At 44.0% G+C, this 21,388-nt stretch overlaps 1 protein-coding gene across 1 annotated transcript; it reads left to right on the top strand.

Moving 5' to 3' along the window:
• Positions 1-418: 418 nt before the first annotated feature.
• Tctn3 (tectonic family member 3) lies at positions 419-17,618 on the top strand. Its single transcript, XM_034514160.2, has 14 exons — positions 419-738; positions 888-1,011; positions 1,246-1,364; positions 3,543-3,670; positions 3,896-4,004; positions 4,098-4,213; positions 4,649-4,684; positions 5,214-5,294; positions 6,263-6,388; positions 7,385-7,492; positions 7,921-8,015; positions 8,306-8,459; positions 10,789-10,926; positions 15,589-17,618. The coding sequence occupies exons 1-14, from the start codon at positions 519-521 to the stop codon at positions 15,820-15,822; spliced, it is 1,788 nt and encodes a 595-aa protein (XP_034370051.1). The 5' UTR covers positions 419-518; the 3' UTR covers positions 15,823-17,618.
• Positions 17,619-21,388: the final 3,770 nt, after the last annotated feature.

The following is a 21,388-nucleotide window of genomic DNA, read 5'->3' as shown; positions in this document are numbered from 1 at the left end:
GAGTCTTGGGAGTAACGAGTGCGATCCGGTACTCAGTTTCCCGGCACACATAAGGGATGTGACTTTCTGTGTTTTTCTCTTTGAGATCGTGGTGTTTCCACAGAAAGGGCCTCTTACCTTGGGAAGACCGATCGAAAGACACAAGTAATTCCAGTTCTTGCCTCTGGGTCTTCCCCTCAGTGAAGACTTCACTCAATTCCTCCAGGTCCGTAAAGGGCACCAACCTGATGCCAGCTGCCATCTAGCGGCAGGATAGGGCAAAGGCGCCTTCGCCCTTGGGACTCCCAGCGGTTGCCAGGTAACGGGAGTCGCACGCCGCTAAGGAGGAGAGCGCAGCAGGAAGAACGCGCAGGGTCGTAATAACACGGCCTTCCATTGGCTAAAGAGCACTCGGCTCCTGCCTGAGCCAATGCACAAATGGAAGCTGATGACGTCATACGCGACTCCTCTTCCCCGAGCCCCTGGGACCTATCTGGAGACCTTGTCTCCTGTGCAGCTCTCAGTGACCCGCCTGCCTTATGTGCACTCCGCAGCTGCACCTGCTGGTGGCGGTGGTCCTGATGATTTCTGATGCCGCCCGGCCTCAGACCTCCTCCACAGCCCGGGCTGTGCCCACTGCCTGGGACCTGGGGCCAGTGACGCCCGAAGTGCCCACTGCAGCTCCTCCGGACTCGTTTGTGAGTCCTACTCCCTGGACGCTATCGATGCCAGAGAACGCAACCACCGACCCCTTCCCAGGTGATGCGGCGGGATACGGGATGGAAATACTGACTTCTCGGATCTAAAATTGTGTAGACAAAATTGCCTTGCCACGTAACTGGTAATGGGGCTGTCCGCGCGGGAAAACTTTGGGGAGCTTCATCTCGCTTTACTTCTTGCACTTACAGCCTTACCGATCTGTGTCTGCGACCTGACTCCTGGTACCTGCGATTTAAACTGCTGCTGTGACAAGGACTGCGATCTTCTCCATCCCAGGACAGTCTTTTCCTTCTGCCTTCCTGGTAGTGTAAGGTGAGCTGCTCTGGTGGAGAAGAGTGAGCTTCCTACCCCTAGTCCCCCGCCTCCCGCCCCCTCAGGATGTTCCCTTGGGCTTTCCTGGGAGTGCTGAACCATCCGGGAAAACAGAACCCGAGTGTTACACCTCTACCCACAGATCCCCTTATTGGCATCAGACATCAGTGGAGTAGGGCCCCTTCCCTAACCTCTCTCCACGCCTCTCCTCAGTCTCTTCACCTTTTCTCACAGATCTTCAAGTTGGGTATGTGTGGACAACTCTCTTATGTTCAGGAGCAACTCCCCATTTCCTTCTAGAGTTTTCACAGACTCCAGTGGAATTACACAGTTTTGTGTTCGCGTGAACAACTGTGAGTAGAAACAAGTTTGGCTGCGCTTGTCATTTAACGTTTATTACAACGTGACTTTGTCTTTGGAATAATTCTTCTTCTTCTTCTCCTTCTCCTTCTCCTTCTCCTTCTCCTTCTCCTTCTCCTTCTCCTTCTCCTTCTCCTTCTCCTTCTCCTTCTCCTTCTCCTTCTCCTTCCTCCTCCTCCTCCTCCTCCTCCTCCTCCTCCTCCTCCTCCTCCTCCTCCTCTTCCTCCTCCTTTTCTCCTTCTCCTTCTCCTTCTCTCTCTCTCTCTGTCTCTCTCTCTGTCTCTCTCTCTGTCTCTCTCTCTCTCTCTCTCTCTCCAAATCCCTATTGCTCACCTCTCTTACCACTACCCTCTTACTTTTAGTTAGTAGAGGACATTAGTAATTTCTGAAACCTCCTTTAAAATACTGCTCAGCACCTTAGCCTAGCAATCCATGTTGATTTCTTCCTTCCTTTCTTTCTTTTGCAAGTTTTTCTCTAATGATTTTATACTGCCCTTTTACTTTTGGACAAATTCATGTTCATTGTCCTCAAGCTATGCCTTACATTTTTCCTAAATTTCATTTGCTCTTCTCCTTGACTCAAGTGGCCCTCTTTCTCCTTGCATTGTGAACATCTTAGTTCTCCTAAGAATCTTCTGTCATCTGCCTAAGTGAGCTGATCCTCAGAAGTTCTGAGACACTCGTCCTAAGTCATTCCTTTAGAATTTGTAGAGTTCCTTGTGTGGTTGTCAGTGTATGTGAATATTATGACTTCCTCCAGAGAAATTGTCAGCCCCTTAAAAGGACAAACTGTGGGGCTAGATGCTGAGAGATGGCTCAGCATGTAAGAACACTGACTGTTCTTCTAGAGGACCCAGGTTCAATTCCTAGCACCCACATGGCAGCTCACAACTGGCTGTAACTCCAGCTTCAGGGGATCTGTGTGTCATGCTCACACATGCATACAAGCAAAACACCAATGCACATAAAGTGAAAATAAATAAATCATTTTTTAGAAAGAGGCAAACTGTATATTTATTCACAATGGATAAAATGTCTTGATAATGCCCATGGCGTGGGTGTGCTATTCCTACCAGGGTCTCTACAGCACGGTAGAGGGGGAAAACTATAGACCAGCAAGTAGGGGGTTGGGGGTCTGCTCCTGGTTTTGCTAGCTTACTCTGAGGTCTCTTGCAACTCCCTTGCCTCAGAAGATCCAAATTTCCTAGTGGGATTGATTGAGATGGTCTGTAGGCTTCTTTCCACATCCAGTTATGTCAGAGTGTAACTACCTCTAAACTGTTGGCTGATAGTATGCCATGTGTGATGGTGGACACCAACAAGAATATTTATATATTCATATATGAATTCATAGATGAATAATGTACTTCTGTACATGTATATAGCCTTAGCTTGTATGTCTTATTTGCATTATGTCCTTATCACTACTTCAACCAATACACTGTACTGAAATGGGGTGGGGCAAGTGGTCATCTGTGGGGCTAGAGAGATGGCTCGACACCTAAGAGCACTGGCTGTTCTTCCAGAGGACCCAGGCTCAATTCCCAGCACCCACTCACAACTGGCTGTGGCTCTCTCTTCCTGGGAAAAGCTATGAAAAGAATCCATAGCTATTGACTCTCTGAGTTCATCTTTTCTCTCCACTTCACTTTAATGTTTGCGTACAAAGGTAGTAGTAACTTGATTTGTTAGGAGGCAAATAGCCTTTCTGTGTAGTTTCTGGAGGAAGCTGCTGAGCTGGAAGCCTTAGCTCCTGGAGATACAGGGCAGGAACGGTGGTGTACAGACCAGGCGTCAGCAACCTGTGCCTGAGCAGTACTTGGTTCTGTAAAAATTTCACTTATTTACTGGGGAGGGGGACAGCACACACATGCATGTGACATGAATACCTGCCATAGCACACTTGTGGAGATGGAAGGACAGCTTGTGAGAATTAGCTCTCCTCCTCTTCCAGTATGTAAGTCCCAGGGATCAAACTCAAGTTGTCAGTCTTGGCGGCAATTGCCTTGACCAGGTGAACCGTCTTATAGTTCTTTCTTAAACTCTTGATGTTCACTTGCGTGTGGTAATGTGTGTTTGTTGTGCTTCAAAGGTTGTTTCTTATGCCATATACTTAAAAACGAAATGCTTTTTTAATCTAAGTTTCTGTTCTTTTAAAAACAAAATTTTAGCAGAATCAAACTATTTCCAGAAGCTCCCAACAGTCAATGCAACCAACTTCCAGGCCCTGGCTGCAGAGTTTGGAGGCCAGTCCTTCACTTTGACATCGAAAACCCAGCCTCCAGTTCTGTTCTATAGGGTGAGCCTGGGGAAGGGGATGGGGGAGCCTGGGGAAGGGGATGGGGGAGCCTGGGGAAGGGGATGGGGTAGTCTGCTTTTCCCGACAGAGTCCAGTTGGCTGTGTAACTCCGTAGTACCCTCCTAAGATGAGGTAAACCGTGCTCATCAGAACTGTCTAGTTAACCTTTCCTGGGCTGTTGAGTCTAACCTCACAGCAAATGAGTGTGTCCTCTATTTTATTCAGGCTGGGGATCCCATCCTGATCTACTACCCCAGCTCATCTGTAGTGAGCTTACTGAGGCAGCCAGCAGCAGTGGGAGCTGGGGGACTCTGTGCCGAGAGCAACCCTGCAGGTGGGTCTGGGGCAGGAGCACACCGGCCTTTGGCTTTTTTTGGAAACAGGCTTTCTCCCTGACCACTGCTGTCTTCCCTCTTTGTGCTATAAGGTTTCCTAGAGAGTAAAAGCACAACGTGTCCTCGTTTCTTCAAGGACCTGGCCAGTAGCTGCACCTCGGAGCCAGCCCTGGATGCTGCCTCTTATTATAACTTCAGAGTCTTGAGGGTAGGTCGTTCCTCTCTGCCCATTCTACAGACTCACCTCACTCAAATCACTCAGCCTCACGGTGAAGCTCATATGCCCCCCATAGTTGTGTGCTGAAGAAAAATCCCTTGGATTTTGGAGCTTACAATTCCTAAGATAAGACCTCGCCACCATCCTGGCTGATGGGATTACTTAAGAGTGAAGGTGCAGAGACAGTCCCCTGTTTTGGCCAAAGCCTTTTTGAGCAAGCTCTGTGTGGGTGTGTGACATTCAATATAGTGTGGCATTGAGCTTCACACTGATATTTAGTGAGAGGAGAGTCAGGTGAAAGATCTGAGGCCACTCTAGAATTTTGATCTTCCCCTGCCCCTACCAAAGTCCGTTTGAAGTGGAAACTCCTGGTGATTTTATGAAAGGCATATACACCCTCATGTTTCCATTCTTCGTCTTTCCTAGGTTCCAAGAGGTATGACTGATCTTCAGAATATGAAGGTATGATGCTGTTTAACAGGAAGAACACTACTTGGCTAATATCTATCTAAGGCCATTTCATTCTAAATTATAATACTGGAGGAGAATGTAGGCATTCTATACCACAAATGTAGATCTAGAAATAGCTTCCCATGAAGTAAAGATTAGTGACATGTTAGTAAGTCTAGAAAACACCTGAGTTAAACCAAGCTAAATGCTGCATTTGGAGTGGGAGTCTTTAAGTCTCTTCATATAATAGCAGGCATACGAGTGTCTAAGAGGGAAATAGAGGATTCTTTACATCTGATTGGCTGTGGCCCTTGCTTCATATCTGATAGAACCAGTGTTCCAAGAAGCTTGTACTGAGATGTGCTGATTCAGAATGGCCTGACTTTAAGTTGTCTGGCACTGGGAGGAGAGGAAAATGGGATAGGCCGGGGAAAGGAAAGCATTCACGTCAGCATAACGCATAGCTAGCATGCGTTTCTCCTCTTGCTCCAAGAGAAAGGCTGTTCTCCATTGCTGTTGACCTACTTCTCCCTCTCAACAGTTCCAGGTTCCTGTAACACTTGCCTCGCAAGCCAGCCCACCTCTGTTGGCTGGAAACACGTGTCAGAATATCGTGTCCCAGGTATGGAAACTCTGGACTGGTGCATATCAGTCAATATCACCAGAGGGGCCTCATCTTCCTGTAAGAGGTAGAGCAGCGATTCCCAACCTTCCTAATGCTGTGACCCTTTATACAGTTCATGGTGTGATGACCCCCTGACCATAAAATTATTTTGTTGCTACTTCATGACTGTAACTGTGCTGTTATGAATTGTAATGTAAATGTCTGTTTTCCAATGGTCTTAGGCAACTCCACCCCCCCGCCCCCTCCACCCTGTTGAAAAGGTCGTTCAACCTGCAATGTGGTCGTGACCCATAGGTTGAGAACCACTGGGCTAGAGTAACTCACCAACTTCTGGTCATCATCTCAGCTCTTGCGTCAGGAGTTGAGCCTGTCACTTTAGTCCCCACCATGTTTTCAGTCATGTCCATCACTATTGCCCTCCAGTGTTTGAGGTTCAGACTCCTCCTTTGTACACACAGTCTTGCACTGGCTCTCGCCGACTTTGCACACTTCCATATGCTGCCACGGTATCATAGCAAAGTCTAAGATTAGTCAACTGTAATTTTCTTTTATAATCAATGAAGATGTGTAAAGGAATAAGAATTATCTTAAAACATTATCTTAAAGTGTCCCTTCTGTCCCCAGCTACTATCTTGATTTCTCTTCAGACACTCAAGGGCCTAGTAACCCTGGTTTCCAGCCCATAATTACCCTGTCCAATTCCACACCTGCCTGTCTGGCTCACACTCAAAACTCTTTTAACTAAGTACACCTCTTCCATCAGCTTTTCCTAAGAGCCATATTTGGTCTCTGTTTCACATGCAATTGCAATATCAAGCCGTCTTTATCCTGACATGCTATTGTTTTTTATCTGTTCTGATTGTTACGTAAGCCTCTTGCACGCAGTTAAGAACACAGAAGAGTCTTCTGTGCTAAACACTTTAAGCCCACAATTTTGATTAATGGAGTCTCCTTTTGTTTTTCAGGTCATCTATGAGATAGAAACCAATGGGACCTTTGGCATCCAGAAAGTCTCTGTCAGCTTCAGACAGACCAACCTGACTGTCAAGCCAGGGGTTTCCATACAGCAGGACTTCATCGTTCACTTTAGGGTCAGCAGCCTTCACTCTGAGAGGGTTCAGAGGTTCAGTCCTAGAGATAGCACTTTACAGAGCCAGTATCCATACTGTGTCTGTCTGTCTGTCTGTCTGAGTACCTCTCTTTCTTCTGTGGAATTATCTTTAATAAAATCTCCCCACTCTACTTCATAGAAAAGAAATAATAATCTGTTTCTGTAATGTGTGTGTAACAGAATCTGAATATTAAGGCCTACTTTGGTCTTAATTGAGGTCTCGACAGTTACTGTTCCTTAATTTAACTAGAGTGACAGATACTCAATACGTGCATATCATTAACATTTTCTCTGATGCTCTGTTTGGACCCAACCAAAACAACACTGAACTTGTTAAAGATGCTCCCTGTGTTCAGTCAGCAGCACACAGAAATTCTTTTACTGTTTTCTCATCTTTGAACATTTATAATTGTATTTCCCAGTGACCTCTGATTTGTGGTCTACACTACTGTCATCTGTCGGCCTTTCTTCTGCCTCTTTACCTCTTTAAAACCAAGAGAGTTCTCTCCAAGTCTGTAATCATCCAGGCTCTGTGTCTCTCCCAGTCCCGTTACTGATTAAAATTCAGCTTATATTTAGATTCCTTTGGATTCGGCCAGGCTGCATACACATTGCCTGAACTCAGTACCAGTGTTTGAGAAACAGTGTCAGGGATCCTTAGTGAGTCCATGGCTTCAATCCTTGGCAGAATTAGCATGGAGTGAATTTCAGCGTTCAGATTGCTCAGGAACAGGGAGAGAGCACTTGCCTAGCATATACAAGACCCTAAGTTTAGTCCCCAGCACTCTCCAAAACAGAACAACAAACAGATCGCTCCAGATTTATGTTAGAGAGGGAAGAGGGAGTGGTGGAGATGATGCTGCAGTGTGGTGATGGGAAGCTTCTCAGTGCAGCTCACAGATTGCCTATTTGGAGGGAAGGCATGAGTCCAGTGGGGAAGCCTGTCTGCACAGTAATTGTCTTCTTCCTTCTGCAGGCATTTCAACAGAGAAAAGCTGCTTTTCCTGCTGCTCCAAGAAGCGGGAATCCTGGCTACCTCACTGGGAAGCCACTCTTGGTGCTATCTGGTGACTTAGGTCACTCAGTATCTTTTTGGGGGCTGGGTGGACTATTGCAGCCTAACAAGGAAGGTTGCTGACCTTCTGGGTTTTCCAGTTCTCAAGGTTCTGTCGGGCTTTGGTAGCATATTCTGTATCAAAGTATATTATGTTCTTAAAGGTTTTATACCTCAAAGCCACCAAAGGCTTTACACCTCAGACAACTAACAGTAAAAATTACACTGATGTTTGCTTATTTTAGTGTGATACTCATATGCTAGTATATAGTTAATGAGTTTTTAAAAAGACAGTATTTGTCTGGCTTTTTAACTACTAGAGAAAATGTGTGACCAAACTGACAGTTTATTAGTAAAATACTAACAGTGCTTAGGGTACAGTAAAAGCATCGATTTCCCAGCCCTGCGCACTTGCTATTTCTGTTACAGTCTCCTTGACCATCACTTTTGCACCTCAGATGACCCTGTTGCGGAGCGACGGTAATGGGCTTTGCTCTGCTAAGAGACATGGAGTACAGTTTGGTGTGAACGCAGTGTCTGGGTGCCAGTTAAGGTAATTATTTGCCTTAAAGCATGTCCACCATTTTGTTTCTGTTTATAGGGACAATGTAGAAGTAGTAACTGTTCTATTTATTTATTTATTTATTTATTTATTTATTTATTTATTGAACTACTTTCAATAACACTTTAGAAAAAGAAAGTCCTCGCATCTATGAAGTACCTGCTAAGGTTTCTTCCTCTGATCCCTATCACGATATTAATTTTATGTTTGAATACTAATATGGAGTCGCCACCATGCTAGTGTTGGGCTCCAGCCTCCACGGTGTGGTGTTTTACTTTCAGACCCAAAGAGGTGAACTGCAGCCACTTGCAGAGGGAGATTTACCAGACCCTTCATGGAAGCCCCCGACCAGAACTCATTGCCATCTTTGGCAATGCCGACCCAGCCCAGAAAGGAGGGTGGACCAGGATCCTCAGCAAGAATTGCAGCGTTTCAGTAAGGAAGGAAGCCACTGCTGAGTGGTGACTCGTTCTCCACCTTTGCAATTATGGCTAGCAAGGTGGAAAAACCAGTCTTGAGTCTGTCTGTATTTATCAAGAAGAATGTAAGAAATTATACCCATCTGGGGGTCCATGTTTCAGGTTACACCTCCGTCCAATCTACTTTCTTTACTTTAAAACAAACTTGAAGATAATCTAGAGCAATTCTCAACCTGTGGGTCGTGACCCCTTCTAGGGTCAAGCAACCCTTTCACAGGGGTCGCCTCAGACCATCAGAAAACACGGATATTTACATTGTAATTTATAACAGCAAAATTACAGTTATAAAGTAGCAACAAAAATAACTTTATGGTTGGGGGAGGAGGGTCAGCACAGCGTGAGGAACTGTATTAACAGGTTCCGGCATTAGGAAGGTTGAGAGGCTCTGATGTTACCTTATAGTTCAAAGCCAGGCCATATGTTTCAAATATTCTCTCAGATTCCTGTTTTCATTCCGTTTGTCATATAAGTGCATATGTGTGGAAGTCAGAGGGAAGCCTGGAGAGGTTGTCCTGTCCTACCGTGCGGGGATCAAGCTCAAGTTGCCAGGCTTGGGAGTCAGCAAGCTTTCCCTGCTGAGCCGTGTTTGCAGCCACACTTACAGTCTTAACTGTTTGTTTGGTCAGTACGGGTTTGTTTATGAGGCTGGCAGCAGGTTTATTCTCTTACGATCCCAACAGGTCAGGTTTTTAGGACAGTGTAGAACCCTTGCTGGATAGTTGAATTGGGTTCAGTTCTGAGCACCACCAAATAAAGATCACGTTTCACATACAGAAGGAGTATTAAGGGTTTAAAAATTGAAGTCAAATAGGAAGTATCTTCCTACATCTTGTAATTGTTTCTCTTAGGGCTGTAACTATGCCAGGTGTCTGTTAGAACCATGTACATGGCTCCCTGATGCCTTCAAAACAGACTTAGACTCTAACCACCAACCCTGTGTCATTACTTCTGTGTTCAAATCCTTTTTTTTTTTTTTTAAATCCAAGTTGTTTGCTCGAGGCCACGACCTTTCATATCCTTAGGAGACACTTTGTAGCTGTCTCTTAGTGAGTGTTTCTCCTCAGCAACATGTGCCGGTCTAATTGTGTGCCTTTCTGGAAGTTTTATTTTTAAGGAACATAACTGTATATATGTGTAGAACACGTGTGACAGTTCAGTACATTCATGCACTATTTAGTGATCATTTCCGTCCTCACTGTTACATTCAGAGGCTTCTTGCTTCTCTCTCTCTTTTTTTCTTTCAGTGCTAGGAATTAAACCTCCAGGTTTTGCATAAAATGTACAGTCAGTTATTTAAAACTTAGTTGCCCCACTGTGCTGTGAGCCTTCGGTTATTTAAAACTGTTTAACTGTAACTTGTAACTAACTATCCCACCTTACTCTCTGTGTACTCTGCCCCACCTTTAACTAGTCTCCAGTAATCACTATAGAATTCTGCTCTTCTGTGTTAAGGTCAGCATTTCTCTCCACACAGTGGTGGCGCACACCTCTGATCCCAGCACTCAGGAGGCAGAGGTAGTCAGGTCTCTGAATCTTAGGCTAGCCTCATCTACAGAGTGAGTTCTAAGACAGCCAGGGCTGCAGAGAGAAACCCTGTCTTGAAAAACCAAATAGAATGCAGTGTTCACTGTGTCCACCCATTTTGCTGCAAATGTCAGGGCTGCCTTTTTTCTTTTCTTGAGTGAATGAATCATATTCCATTGTATGGATACCACATTTTCTTCAGCCTTTTATTCCTCAATAGGAACCTCTGTGAAGAACCTATGCTGGTTGTTGTGAATGGCAGTGCAGCTATCTCTTTGGCAGTGTGGTTTCATTTTCATTGAATAGTTGTGCACCCAAGAGTAGAATAGCTAGACCAGATGTTAGACCAGATGTTGGATGTACCTTTAGTTTTCAGAAGACTCTTCATTCTGTTGTTCATTTTTAAATACAACTTTTTAAAGATTAAGAACATTTATATGGCCTGGTTTTGTACTTTCTCTAAGCCACATGAGCCTCTGTCTTATTACACAGTGCTTTAAATAACAATAGCTGCTCAAGACATGCTGAGAAAAGATGGATCAGCAGTTAAAAGCACCCATTGGTGGCTCGCAACTGCCTATAACTCCACATACAGGGGATCTGACACTCTCTCTAGCCTCCATGGGCATCTGCACATGTACAAAGAAAGACAGACAGACAGACAGACAGACAGACAGACAGAGACTTGCGTACACATCCATAAAAATAAATCTTTTCAAAAACAACAGAAACGATTCAAATGAGCGCATGCTTCTTTACAGGCAGTTAACTGCACTTCCTGCTGTTGGATACCAGTGTCCCTGGAGATCCAGGTGTTGTGGGCACATATAGGACTGCAGTCCAACCCACAAGCTCACGTGGCAGGAGCCCGATTCCTATACCAATGCAAGTCTGTACAGGTAAGTCATGTTCCTCCCAGCCATTTGACAACCAGGGTGTTGTTGAACTTCTAAGAACCAGTGTATGTTACCAATCAATGTTTCTTTAGAGTGAGTCCCCAGAATCCAGTTTTAGGTCTGTCTCTCCAGCATGCTTATGAAAATTAGCCTTTTGTCAGAGTGAATGCAACCATATCCATTCTTCTCCATCCCCACCCCACCCCACCCCCTTATTTCAGATTTCTTTTAAATAACCGTACTGTTATTAGTAATCTGGCCACAGAAAGCATATTCTATGCATGTGTGCTCACTGCAACAGTCACTCAACTAATAATGTTTTGGAATCTGTTTGTTGTGATTACATTACTGGCATAGTTACCAATTCTTGCTTCTATGGTCCCCATTAAATAAATGCTTCTATCTGGAGTAAACATATGTCTCCAGTTTATAACATGCTGTAGGACACACTTAGCATCTGCCTTTTGTGAGTGTGTAGTCTTTGGCTTTAGAGATTCAAACATACGGTATTTTTACCTAGATATGCTGAGGTGAAGTGATTCATGTATGGACCAGTATGCTTTTATTTTCAGTGAAAATTAAAACATTGTAATTTCTGTTTGCTGCAGTATATTTGATTTTCAGGAAATTAACAGGGAGCTGCATTTAGGCCTGGCATAACATACTTACACTCTCCCAAGCAGCAGGATTGGACAACTTGGTTGTCTTTGCCTAACAGTGGTGATAATACTCGGTTATCGGGAAGTTTCACTGAGAGCTTCCTGTTCTTTGCCTAGATGGACATGTTTCTGTAAGACTCATGAGTCAGGTACAGAACCTGCACTGAATCCCCTGATAAGTTTTCCTCACTAGAGTTCTGTTGTCACAGGGCTGTTTTTGTGTTTTTTCATTTCCAAAGTCTCTGCCTCTCTCGGGCGTTACAGCCACCGGGTGCTTGTTTTCTTCTAGACACTTTACCCCACGCCCTTTTCTGGTAGTTTGCTTTGCCTACAATACTGTCCAGTCATTCAGTCTACCTGATAGACGTGGGTAATAGAGTTTCAGCTGATGAGTAGCTGATGTACCATTAGCTAGTCCAGTTGTAAGACTGAAAAGGGACTACAGAAGAACTGAGGCATTGCACCTCTGCCTCTTGTTTTGGCTTTGGTCGGATAACAGTTATCAGCCAGAACTCTGACCTAAATAGTAACACCCATCGATTTTATTGTTTAGAAATTATATATCAAAGAAAGCATTAAAACCCAACAAAAAGACATTTAAGGAAAAAATAAATAAAAGAAAAATCAGAGCTGAGGGAAATGCTCACAACAATGTACCTGATGTTGTCGTTCATGTAGAATAAAGAACTTGTGTCTCAGTCATGGGTTACACTCTGACCATAAATATATCTGTTCTAGTTCATAGTAAAGAGTGTAGCTGCAAAGACACGAATCTCAGAGGAAGCATCCCAGCTTCTTAATAATAGTTTCATTTGTAAAGACTTGGTGGAGAACATGGTGGTTTAAGAATTGACTTAGATACAGTAAGTTGCAGTAATGTGTAAGATGTATATCCCATTATAAAAGCCAAACAAACCCAATCAAACTCCTCATGCTGTTAGTTAGCAAATCTCGTATTAAATAAGGGATGTTGCTGCGCTGTAGGTTGAAGTAAAGCGAAGAAACTCAAACCTCAGGAAGTGTTGGTGATGATTTCTACAGTAAGCATCATAAAATAGTGAAGGGGCCACACAGAACAGACCTGGAACCAGAGCAAAAGGAAACTCGCTGTGGCTCTGCCATTGTTTGTCTCAACAAAAGACCCGAGGCAGCAGAGGCTGAGGGAGTTGTTTCAGTGACTCACACCGCACAGCGAGTCCTCCACTTTTGCCTGTTCAAAACCTTAAAGTGCAAATGCAGAAACGTTAGACTTCAAAACTCCAATCTACCACACTACACATACCTGAAAAGCCTTGTTCTCCACGTGGTGATAAAACTGCTCTCTCAAACCAGTCAGCAACGTTCGGTGTTATTCATTGACCTGGAAAGTACAGTTCTATCCCTCTGAACTGAATGGTCTTCTGGGCTTCATGCAATTGTGAAGACAACCACAATTGTGGTTTTAATTGGAGTATAGTAATTGCACGTGTTTGTGGGATACAGAATGGGATTTTGATAGATGTAACGATCAAATGAGAATAGCTAGCAATTCCATCTCATGTGTGACCTCCGTTTCCTTTGTAAACCCTGCCTCCACCCACATTTCTCTTAGATTATCGTCTTCCCATTTCAGGGAAAGCAGAGTTTCTGATATGTTTCATGGACGCACTGTTTTGAGGACATCTTGAAAGTCCAATCAAGTAGCATCTCTCATGAGTGCATGTCCCGTATGCAGCTAAAGGACAGATGTTCAGACAGCTTATTGTATGTGACTTAAGCCACCGAAATGCCACCGAGGATGAAAACTATATTATTACTGAGTAGACACAGGTGTCACGGTTGCTTTTTTGGGCTCATGAGTGTCTGGAAAATCAGTTCTAGATAGAAAACTCTTTTCTCTGCCTTAGAAATCAATGAAAAGGAGCCAGACAGAGTTTGAATGTCAACGTGGTCAGTATGTCAGCTACCCTAGCTGATCATTCCCTGTTGTATTTATCGTTTAAAATAGTACACTGTACCCTAGAAATACACACACACACACACACACACACATATGTATATATGATTGATGTATTTATTAAAAATGAAAGATAAAAACTTTTAAAAGGGAGTCAGACATGTAGACATTAAAATATTAGTTTGGCCCCAGGAAATGGTTTAGCCAATTAAAGGCACCTGCCACCACACCTGATGACCTGAGTTTGATCTCTAGGACCCACATGATGGAAGGACAGAAGTGATTCCCACGAGTTGTCCTCTGATGCATAAACAGATACACACACACACACTGCATGCATTCAGAGACTCAGTTTTATTACTGATGAACACTGTGTAGACCACACCCCTTTCCTAACCTCTGCCCTGTGCAGTGGCCTTCCAGGACAACTGGGTGGTTCAAAGCTTGTCTTCCTCCCAAAGGCCTGAAGTGAGGCAGAGCAGCCCACTACCTGAGACCCTACCCAACACTAAGCCTGGAACTGAAAATTAATTCTCTGTTCCATTTTCCATCCCAAAGTACTTGTCACAGGCATTCTTTAAATAAGACTCTCAGTGATGTCACAGTAATATACTTCATTTCCATTTTAAAGTTCCTGGGGACAAAATTAATGTCCTAACCAAAAAAGCCTTATCATGTTAAATTTCAAAGAAAATATACTGCTTGTTCTTAAATTTCCTGTTAAGCGTGCTCTAATTCTCTTTATTCAGTTAGTCATTGCTAGTTTTCAGTGTCTGCTTGGACTCTTATTTTCCCTGGGCTGAGTTAGCCAAGGCGGGCTGTCCTCGGATGGGTGTGGCTGAGCACCTCAGTTCTGTGCCACAGCTTTGGTGACTGTTTTTCAGAGGCGCCATACAGCTTGTGACATTACCATAGCATTGTCCTGTGCTATTTCAAAACCAGAAATAAGTAATTCCAGGTAAAAATTACCTTTTTGGAGTCTGGTGTTTGATGTTTTCTAAAACCACAGCAGGTAGTGGAGAGTGAACGAGAGCACTGGCATCTCTTCTGCAGGGCCCACAGGGCAGCTCCAGCTGTAGTAACTCCAGTTCTAGAGGACTCAACACTATTTTCTGGCCTTCCTGGATAGCAGGCGTGCACACACGCACACGCATGCACGGGGACACACACACACACAGTACACAAACATGTATAGGCAAAAACATTCATGGATATAAAAATAAACAAATCTTTTAAAACACAAATAAGCAGACAAATGAACTCCAGAAAACAGTAAGTATGTGCCTTAAAGTGATGCAGGCAAACAGGACAGCTTCATTCCAGGTGCCACGAGACAACTATGTACTGTCAAATTAGAATCAAGGTGTGCGTGGTAAGCACAGAGTTAGAACAAAGGAATTCATCTCAGGAACGTGAGAGCCGCATCTAGGTCCTGTTTCTGAGATTGGATATGGGGTCAGCCTGACATGGATGTTTCTCCTGGGAGCATCTCTTCTGTTTGACTCCTGGGGAATCTTTAAAAATCTAAGAGTGTATGAATCATAGATGTGATAATCAAGGTAAGTTCCTTCCACCCCAATTCTTTTTTTCCAGTGAGCATCCTTTCTGCCTTCACTTATGGATTGTTTCAGAGCTGCAGCTGCCGGGCCCTGTAGGGCAGAGCTGCGAAGCATGTGATAGCAGTGCTCTGGTCACCTGGCCTTCCCGCTATCCGGCCGCTCCCTAGTTGGAGACAGCGAAAGTCTCTTTTGAAACAGGATCTTCTATAGCCCAGACTGGCCTCAAATTTGCTATAGTCAAGAATGACCTTAAACTCCTGATCTTCCATCTCTGCCCTCTATGGGTGGTAGGCTCTGAGAATGAGGCTTCAGGTATACCTGTTCGAGTTCTGGAGTCACCGGCTATTGTTTGAAGTTTGTTTGCTTGTATCTCACACAATGAGAACTACATGCAGCCCTTCAAGAAGATGTATGTTGCTTGGGCAACATGTTTTCAGTCCCAAGGGAATAACGCAGCTGGAGACTCTGAAACATACCCAGAGCTTACCTATCTTTGACTTTCTTCCTGTAGGAGCACCAGAGAGGAACAGAAATATCTTTGACGACTCTTGTGAACTTTGTGGACATTACTCAGAAGCCAGAGCCACCAAGGGATCAACCCAGAATAGACTGGAAGCTGCCATTTGATTTCTTCTTTCCCTTTAAAGCAGCGTTCAGCAGAGGGGCCAGTGTTCAGAAAGACTCAGCCTGTCTCATCCTCATCCTGTGTGTCTTTCTACTTGGACTTCTCAACTCACAGACCTAGTGAGGAAAGAAAATAATCAGGTTTCGTTGTTCCCTATGGGAAACTCTGCAGACAGCCTACTTATCTTGGCTAAACAGGTCCTGGCTTACTCGTGATTTCAGGAGGGAATTCAGGGAAGAACCTAACAAAAGAATTTTTTTTTTCCTTTCCACTTTCTCATTATGTAGCCTTGGTTGGCCTAGAACTCCCAATGTAGACCAGGCTGGCCTCAGACACACAGAGACATTCCCCCTGCCTCTGCCTGTGAAGTGCCAGGATTAAAGGCATGTACCATCATGCCCAGTCAGGAATCTTTCTAAATTGAAGATGGTACTCTAGAAAAGCAATTACAAATATTCCGTCATCATAACTTTCCACTTCGGGCTCCACAGACCTCCAGGTACACAGTGGGTTCTCTGGCGCTAAAGCTAGGCTGGCCGAGAGCTCTGTCTCTCCATGGTGTGTCTCTTCGTGTTGTGTTTTGCCTCTCTAAAATATGTTTGCAGGATCTGTCCAGCCACGCACAGGCACATGCTCCTGCCATCACCCAGAGTGAACTCAGAGTGGCTGGCCCCTGTATTAGCACTGACAATTCAAGCCAGGAAACTGCTGGCTCTGTATTTTGTCTGGCTCTTTTGCCAAAGTATAGCCACACCCTTTGCCCAGACCTGCATTAGGAAAGTAGTTCTTTAGACTCGTTTTCCAAAGTGAATGGAGTCCCATCTCCTTTTCTCACTAGCAAATGACCCCACCAGTCCTTTCTGTCCTTCCCTCCTTGGTGGTGTAGGGTAATAGAAGTGACTGAGAACTCTGTTGTATTATGGCCAGTAGCATGGCAGAAGTTGACACCCGGTGATACCCCGAAAATTTTTACATGTATGAGGCTTAAAGGAGAGCAGGGTCTCTCATAAACTGCACAGCAGTATTTGAATCAGGTGACTTGGCTTCTTTCCTGGGGAAATACTCTCCTTTATTCCAATTTGATGCCCATGACTTCTGTTTAAAGTCTGTTTCTTTAAGGATAAGGGCTTGGTAGCTCACAGAGAACCCCGACTGCCTGCCTGGAACACAAGTAGCGAGCACAGAGACAGAGTTCTTCAGCTCAGTTCCTCTTCTTGAATGGAGACAAATTAGTTGAGAATTATAGTAGAAATCTTAAAACTTAAAAGACTCATGCTGTGCCTTCAATTAAGGCAAGATTTTGATGGAAGAAGTGACATTAATTCTAATTATTTTAAACATTAAGCCTTGGAATGAGACAGTGAATATAGAGTTAAGATGCAAAAGAGTAACTCCAGCGAAGCCGTGTGAAACGTGCAGCTCTGAGGCACCAACCCCTCTGAGTGATGTGTACCACTGGAGCCAGACAGTCCATGTGGCTTGCTTTATTGATGGGTGAGCTTTATAATCAGGTTGGCACATACATCAAAAATCTGCTGGCCTAGGAAAGTGAATGGGACGGGGAAGGACCTGAGAACCTGGGACGACCTCAGGAGAGGCCCAGGCATGTCTATGGATTAAAGTGATCACAGGAAAAATACCAAATGGATTAAGCAGCGATGGAAGTTCGCTTTGTGGGAATTTGAAAGCCAGGCAGAGAGGGTTGGAAGTTATTAGTACTCTGAAACCCAAAATGTTTTTGGTTGGTTGGTTGGTTGGTTTGGTTTTGGTTTTGGTTTTTTGAGACGGGGTTTCTTTGGATATCCCTGGCTGACCTGGAACTTGATTTGTAGCCTAGGCTGACTTTGAACTCGTGGAGATCTGCTTGCCTCTACCTCCCAAGTACTGGGATTAAAAGCATGTGCTGTTACCACCCAGTTCCCAAATTGTCTTTTAATGAAGCAGTCACAATCCTGCCTGAGGAGCAGAAGAAAACGCTGACAATATATTCCATCTCAGCTGCTGCATCACTTCGTTCCATTCCAGAGTCCTTAGCAAGTAGCCAGTTTCTCTGAAAAGGTCAAAGTTCTTGAGTCCGATACTACCAAGCCAGAAGCGTTCCTGCACAGGGCAGTGAGGATCATGGGAAGTTGGCAGCACACTTCTCAACAGGGTCCATTATACAGATGTTATCTGGCCAAGCAGCCTTGGCTCCCAGTCCCAATCACTCTGACCACTAGGTATTAGGAGACATGGGGCCTTCAAGTTTGGTCTTAGCAGTTAATAACCCTATAAGACAATGTGTCCTAAGTTGCAGGCTAGCTGACCCCCAGTTCACCTAGAGCCAACTACAGGCTCTTTCCAGAGTCTGTCCCTCTCCCTCTGTTCTCCTTTGCTTACTCTCACTGAGGCTATGAGCCATTCCGTCTTTAAATTTTCTGTCTAAAGGCCTGTGCAGCATTCTAAAATCTTTCAGATGTATTTAGTTTGTGTGTTTAGGGTTTTCTTTTCTTACATGTGCATATGCATGCCTAAGTGTGATGGTTGTGAACCACTATTGGGAGCTGGGAATTGAACCTGGGTCCTCTATAAGAACAAGTGCTCTTAACCACTGAGCCATCTCTCCAGCCCCAAAAGACAGCCTTTGAAAGTGCACACAATTCAGCACTGGGGAAATGGTTCTATTGGTAAAGTATTTGCCATGCAAGTAGAGAGACAGGTATCTAGAATTCTCTTTTTCTCTGCGTGCTTTGTGTGTGTGTGTGTGTGTGTGTGTGTGTGTGTGTGTGTGTGTTTTCCGCCCCCTGGTGGACATGGCAGCCTGCCTAAAGTTCCTGTGAGAGGCAGAGACAAGGAATCCCTGGGCTAATCAGGCCAGCCCTATTAATCAAAACAGAGCTCCAGGCTCCATTGAGAGACTCTGGCTCAGTGAATGAGGTGAGTGATCGAGGAGATGCAAGGTTAACCTCAGGTATATACATACACATATACACACATTCATATACATGCATGTGCCCTCCTACATGCACATACACTGAATACATATACCAAAAATGAATAATATACAAGTCAGGGTAGTAACGGCAATCACCATTGACTCCAGTTCTGTCATTACCCTGTAAAAGAAAAGCTTCCCATTAGCAGGCTTCTCCCTCTCTCCTCCCGGTTACCTTTGTGGTAATCAAGAATCCTCCTTTTTTCCCTCTCTAGATAGCCTATTCTGAACATCCATCATGTTACCTTTGTATCTGACTTCTTTTCACTTTGTGAGTTTTCAGAGTTCATCTGATTGGTAGTTTGTATCAACATGTTGCTCCTTTATGGCTAAACAGTCCATTCATGGATCTGCTACATTTGATCCGTTTGTTAGACAATGGCACTTAGGTTACTCTCACCACCGGCAGTTAGGAACATTTGTATGAACTTCAGTGTGGACACTGATTTCTCATTTATTATAGGTATATAGGTTAGAGTGAAGTTGTAGGTCGTATGGTACTTCTGTTGGACACACGGACCTTCCAGGGTAATTTCATTCTTGTAATAGAACTTCACAACCATCCTCATGCTTACCGGAAAACTCAATACGTATTAGCTCCGGTTCTGAATCTTCTCTGTACTCAAACCAATGCAGTCCTTAGTATGGGGAAGACATTTTACAGACAAATCCAATGTAAAGAACAAGTTTTACAAAGAGGTATGTACAGTTTGGATAAAGTGAAATAGGAACCCCTGCCAGCCTGCTGCAGGTTGGAGAAATGTGTACAGAGTTCTCACATACATCCAGTGGGTATGTAAACGGATAGAAACATCAATAAGGTGTGGTAGCTATTGGGTCACATGTGTCACAGGTCTTAAGAAATGTTTAGAAGATAAATAGGTTTTGTATCTTTAATCCCAGCATTCAGGAAGTTGAAGCTGAAGACTGGCAACTGGGCTGCGCAGTAACAAAGGCCATTCTCAGCAACAAAGAAAGAGCCTGTTTAAGCTGGTTATGGTGGTACATGCCTATAATCCCAGAATTCAGGGAGGCAGGAGGCTCATGAGTTCAAAGTGAGCCTGGTGCTATGTGAGACCTTACTCTCCCTCTCAAAAAAGGAAAACAGAAAAGGAAAGAATAAAAGGCCCTGCTTTTAAACTTTAACCCAATAATTCCAGTTATTAGGCAAAATAATGTTCAACAGTATCAAACCAGTTAAATTATGGTACATGTATAGATTGGAAATTTGTACCACCCCTAAAAATTATGTAGACTTGCCTTTATTGCAATAGGATTTATGACCTATTTAAATTGTGTGTGTGTGTGTGTGTGTGTGTGTGTGTGTGTGTGTGTGTGTGTGTGTGTGTATGCATGCATATGTGAGTGCAGGTACCAGCAGAGGCCAGAAGAGGGTTTTGATACCCTGGAGCTGGGTGGATGTGAGCATCTAACATGGGTGCTGGAACTAGACTTGGGTCCTCTGGTAGAGCAGCAAGTGCTCTTACACACTGAGCCATCTCCAGCTGCCTCATGACCTACTTTAAATGGGGAAAACAAACTACAAAATATCACAGATACTCTATGTTCCTGCTTTTATAAAATAGAAATGTTCATATATGCATGAATGGAAAACAAAAATTAAAAGGCTGCATATCAAAATGTAGTTTCTTTTTAATGATACTGGTTTTGTAATCAGAAAATACCATGTTTTGAAGAAACTTGGTAGTTACCCTCTAAAACAAGCCTCAGTTTATTCTGCACAGTTTATTGTGCTCCATGAATAACAACCTCCCTTTTCTGTTGATGGGTTTGTTCAACATCCCAGGCCTGTCTAGAATCATTCCCTCATGCCTGTCACCTTGTGATCTGCTGAGGTTCTGTAAGATAAAATACTGACTGAGCCCTGTATCTGAAGATTCTAGTTCACCTGTGTGTGTGGGGGGGGGGGGGGGGATTGGGAAGCAGGAACTTTAAGACTCTTTCATAATAAATAATCAGAAACAAGAAAATCTGTGTTTTAGATGGGTGTGGTCATGTGTGCCTATAATCCAAGAAGCAGAGATGCAGAAGGATCTCCTATTATCACATTCATCATCATCACTATCATCATCATCATCACTATCATCATCATTTACATTTTCCTGATGCTTCTAGTGTGCCCCTTGGCTTTATGAAACTATAAAGTACACAGTGTGGCTGTAGTGTTCATTGGTTACTGCTGACTCCTGACTATTGTTTACCCCTTCTCTGAGCCTACCCATCACTCACTGCTAAGGTGTGGGCAGAGCAACATAGGCCTCCTGCCCCTACCTCAGCTGACTGAGATTCAAGCATGGAGTCCTAGAATCACACAGGAGTCCCTGAAACTCTTCTTTTCTAGGAGTTTGGAAGTGAGATCAAGCCTGTCTGTCAGGAATGACGCTAACAGTGAGGCTACTGTAGAGCTGGGAAGACCATTTTCCATCACATCTTTAAAACCAAAAATTCTAATGTCATACAGTTGAAACGTTTGTTAATCCAATACTTACATCTGAGAATGGCAGTAGAAATATTAAGGTTGGACAACTAAATCTCTGCCCTTCTATAAGAGCAGAAAACTTTGTATGTACAGTGAAAACGCTGCAGTTCATAACATGCAGTGGTCTGAAATCTGAGTTGGGGCATTACTCCTGGTGTCGTGTGACATGGTGCCATTTACGTTATTCAGCGTACATGTGTGTCAGAACTAAG

This window comes from Arvicanthis niloticus, chromosome 1, assembly GCF_011762505.2.
Source record: "Arvicanthis niloticus isolate mArvNil1 chromosome 1, mArvNil1.pat.X, whole genome shotgun sequence".
NCBI lineage: Eukaryota > Metazoa > Chordata > Mammalia > Rodentia > Muridae > Arvicanthis > Arvicanthis niloticus.
The sequence above is the reverse complement of the archived record's forward strand: the minus strand, read 5'-3'. Positions and strand labels throughout refer to the sequence as shown.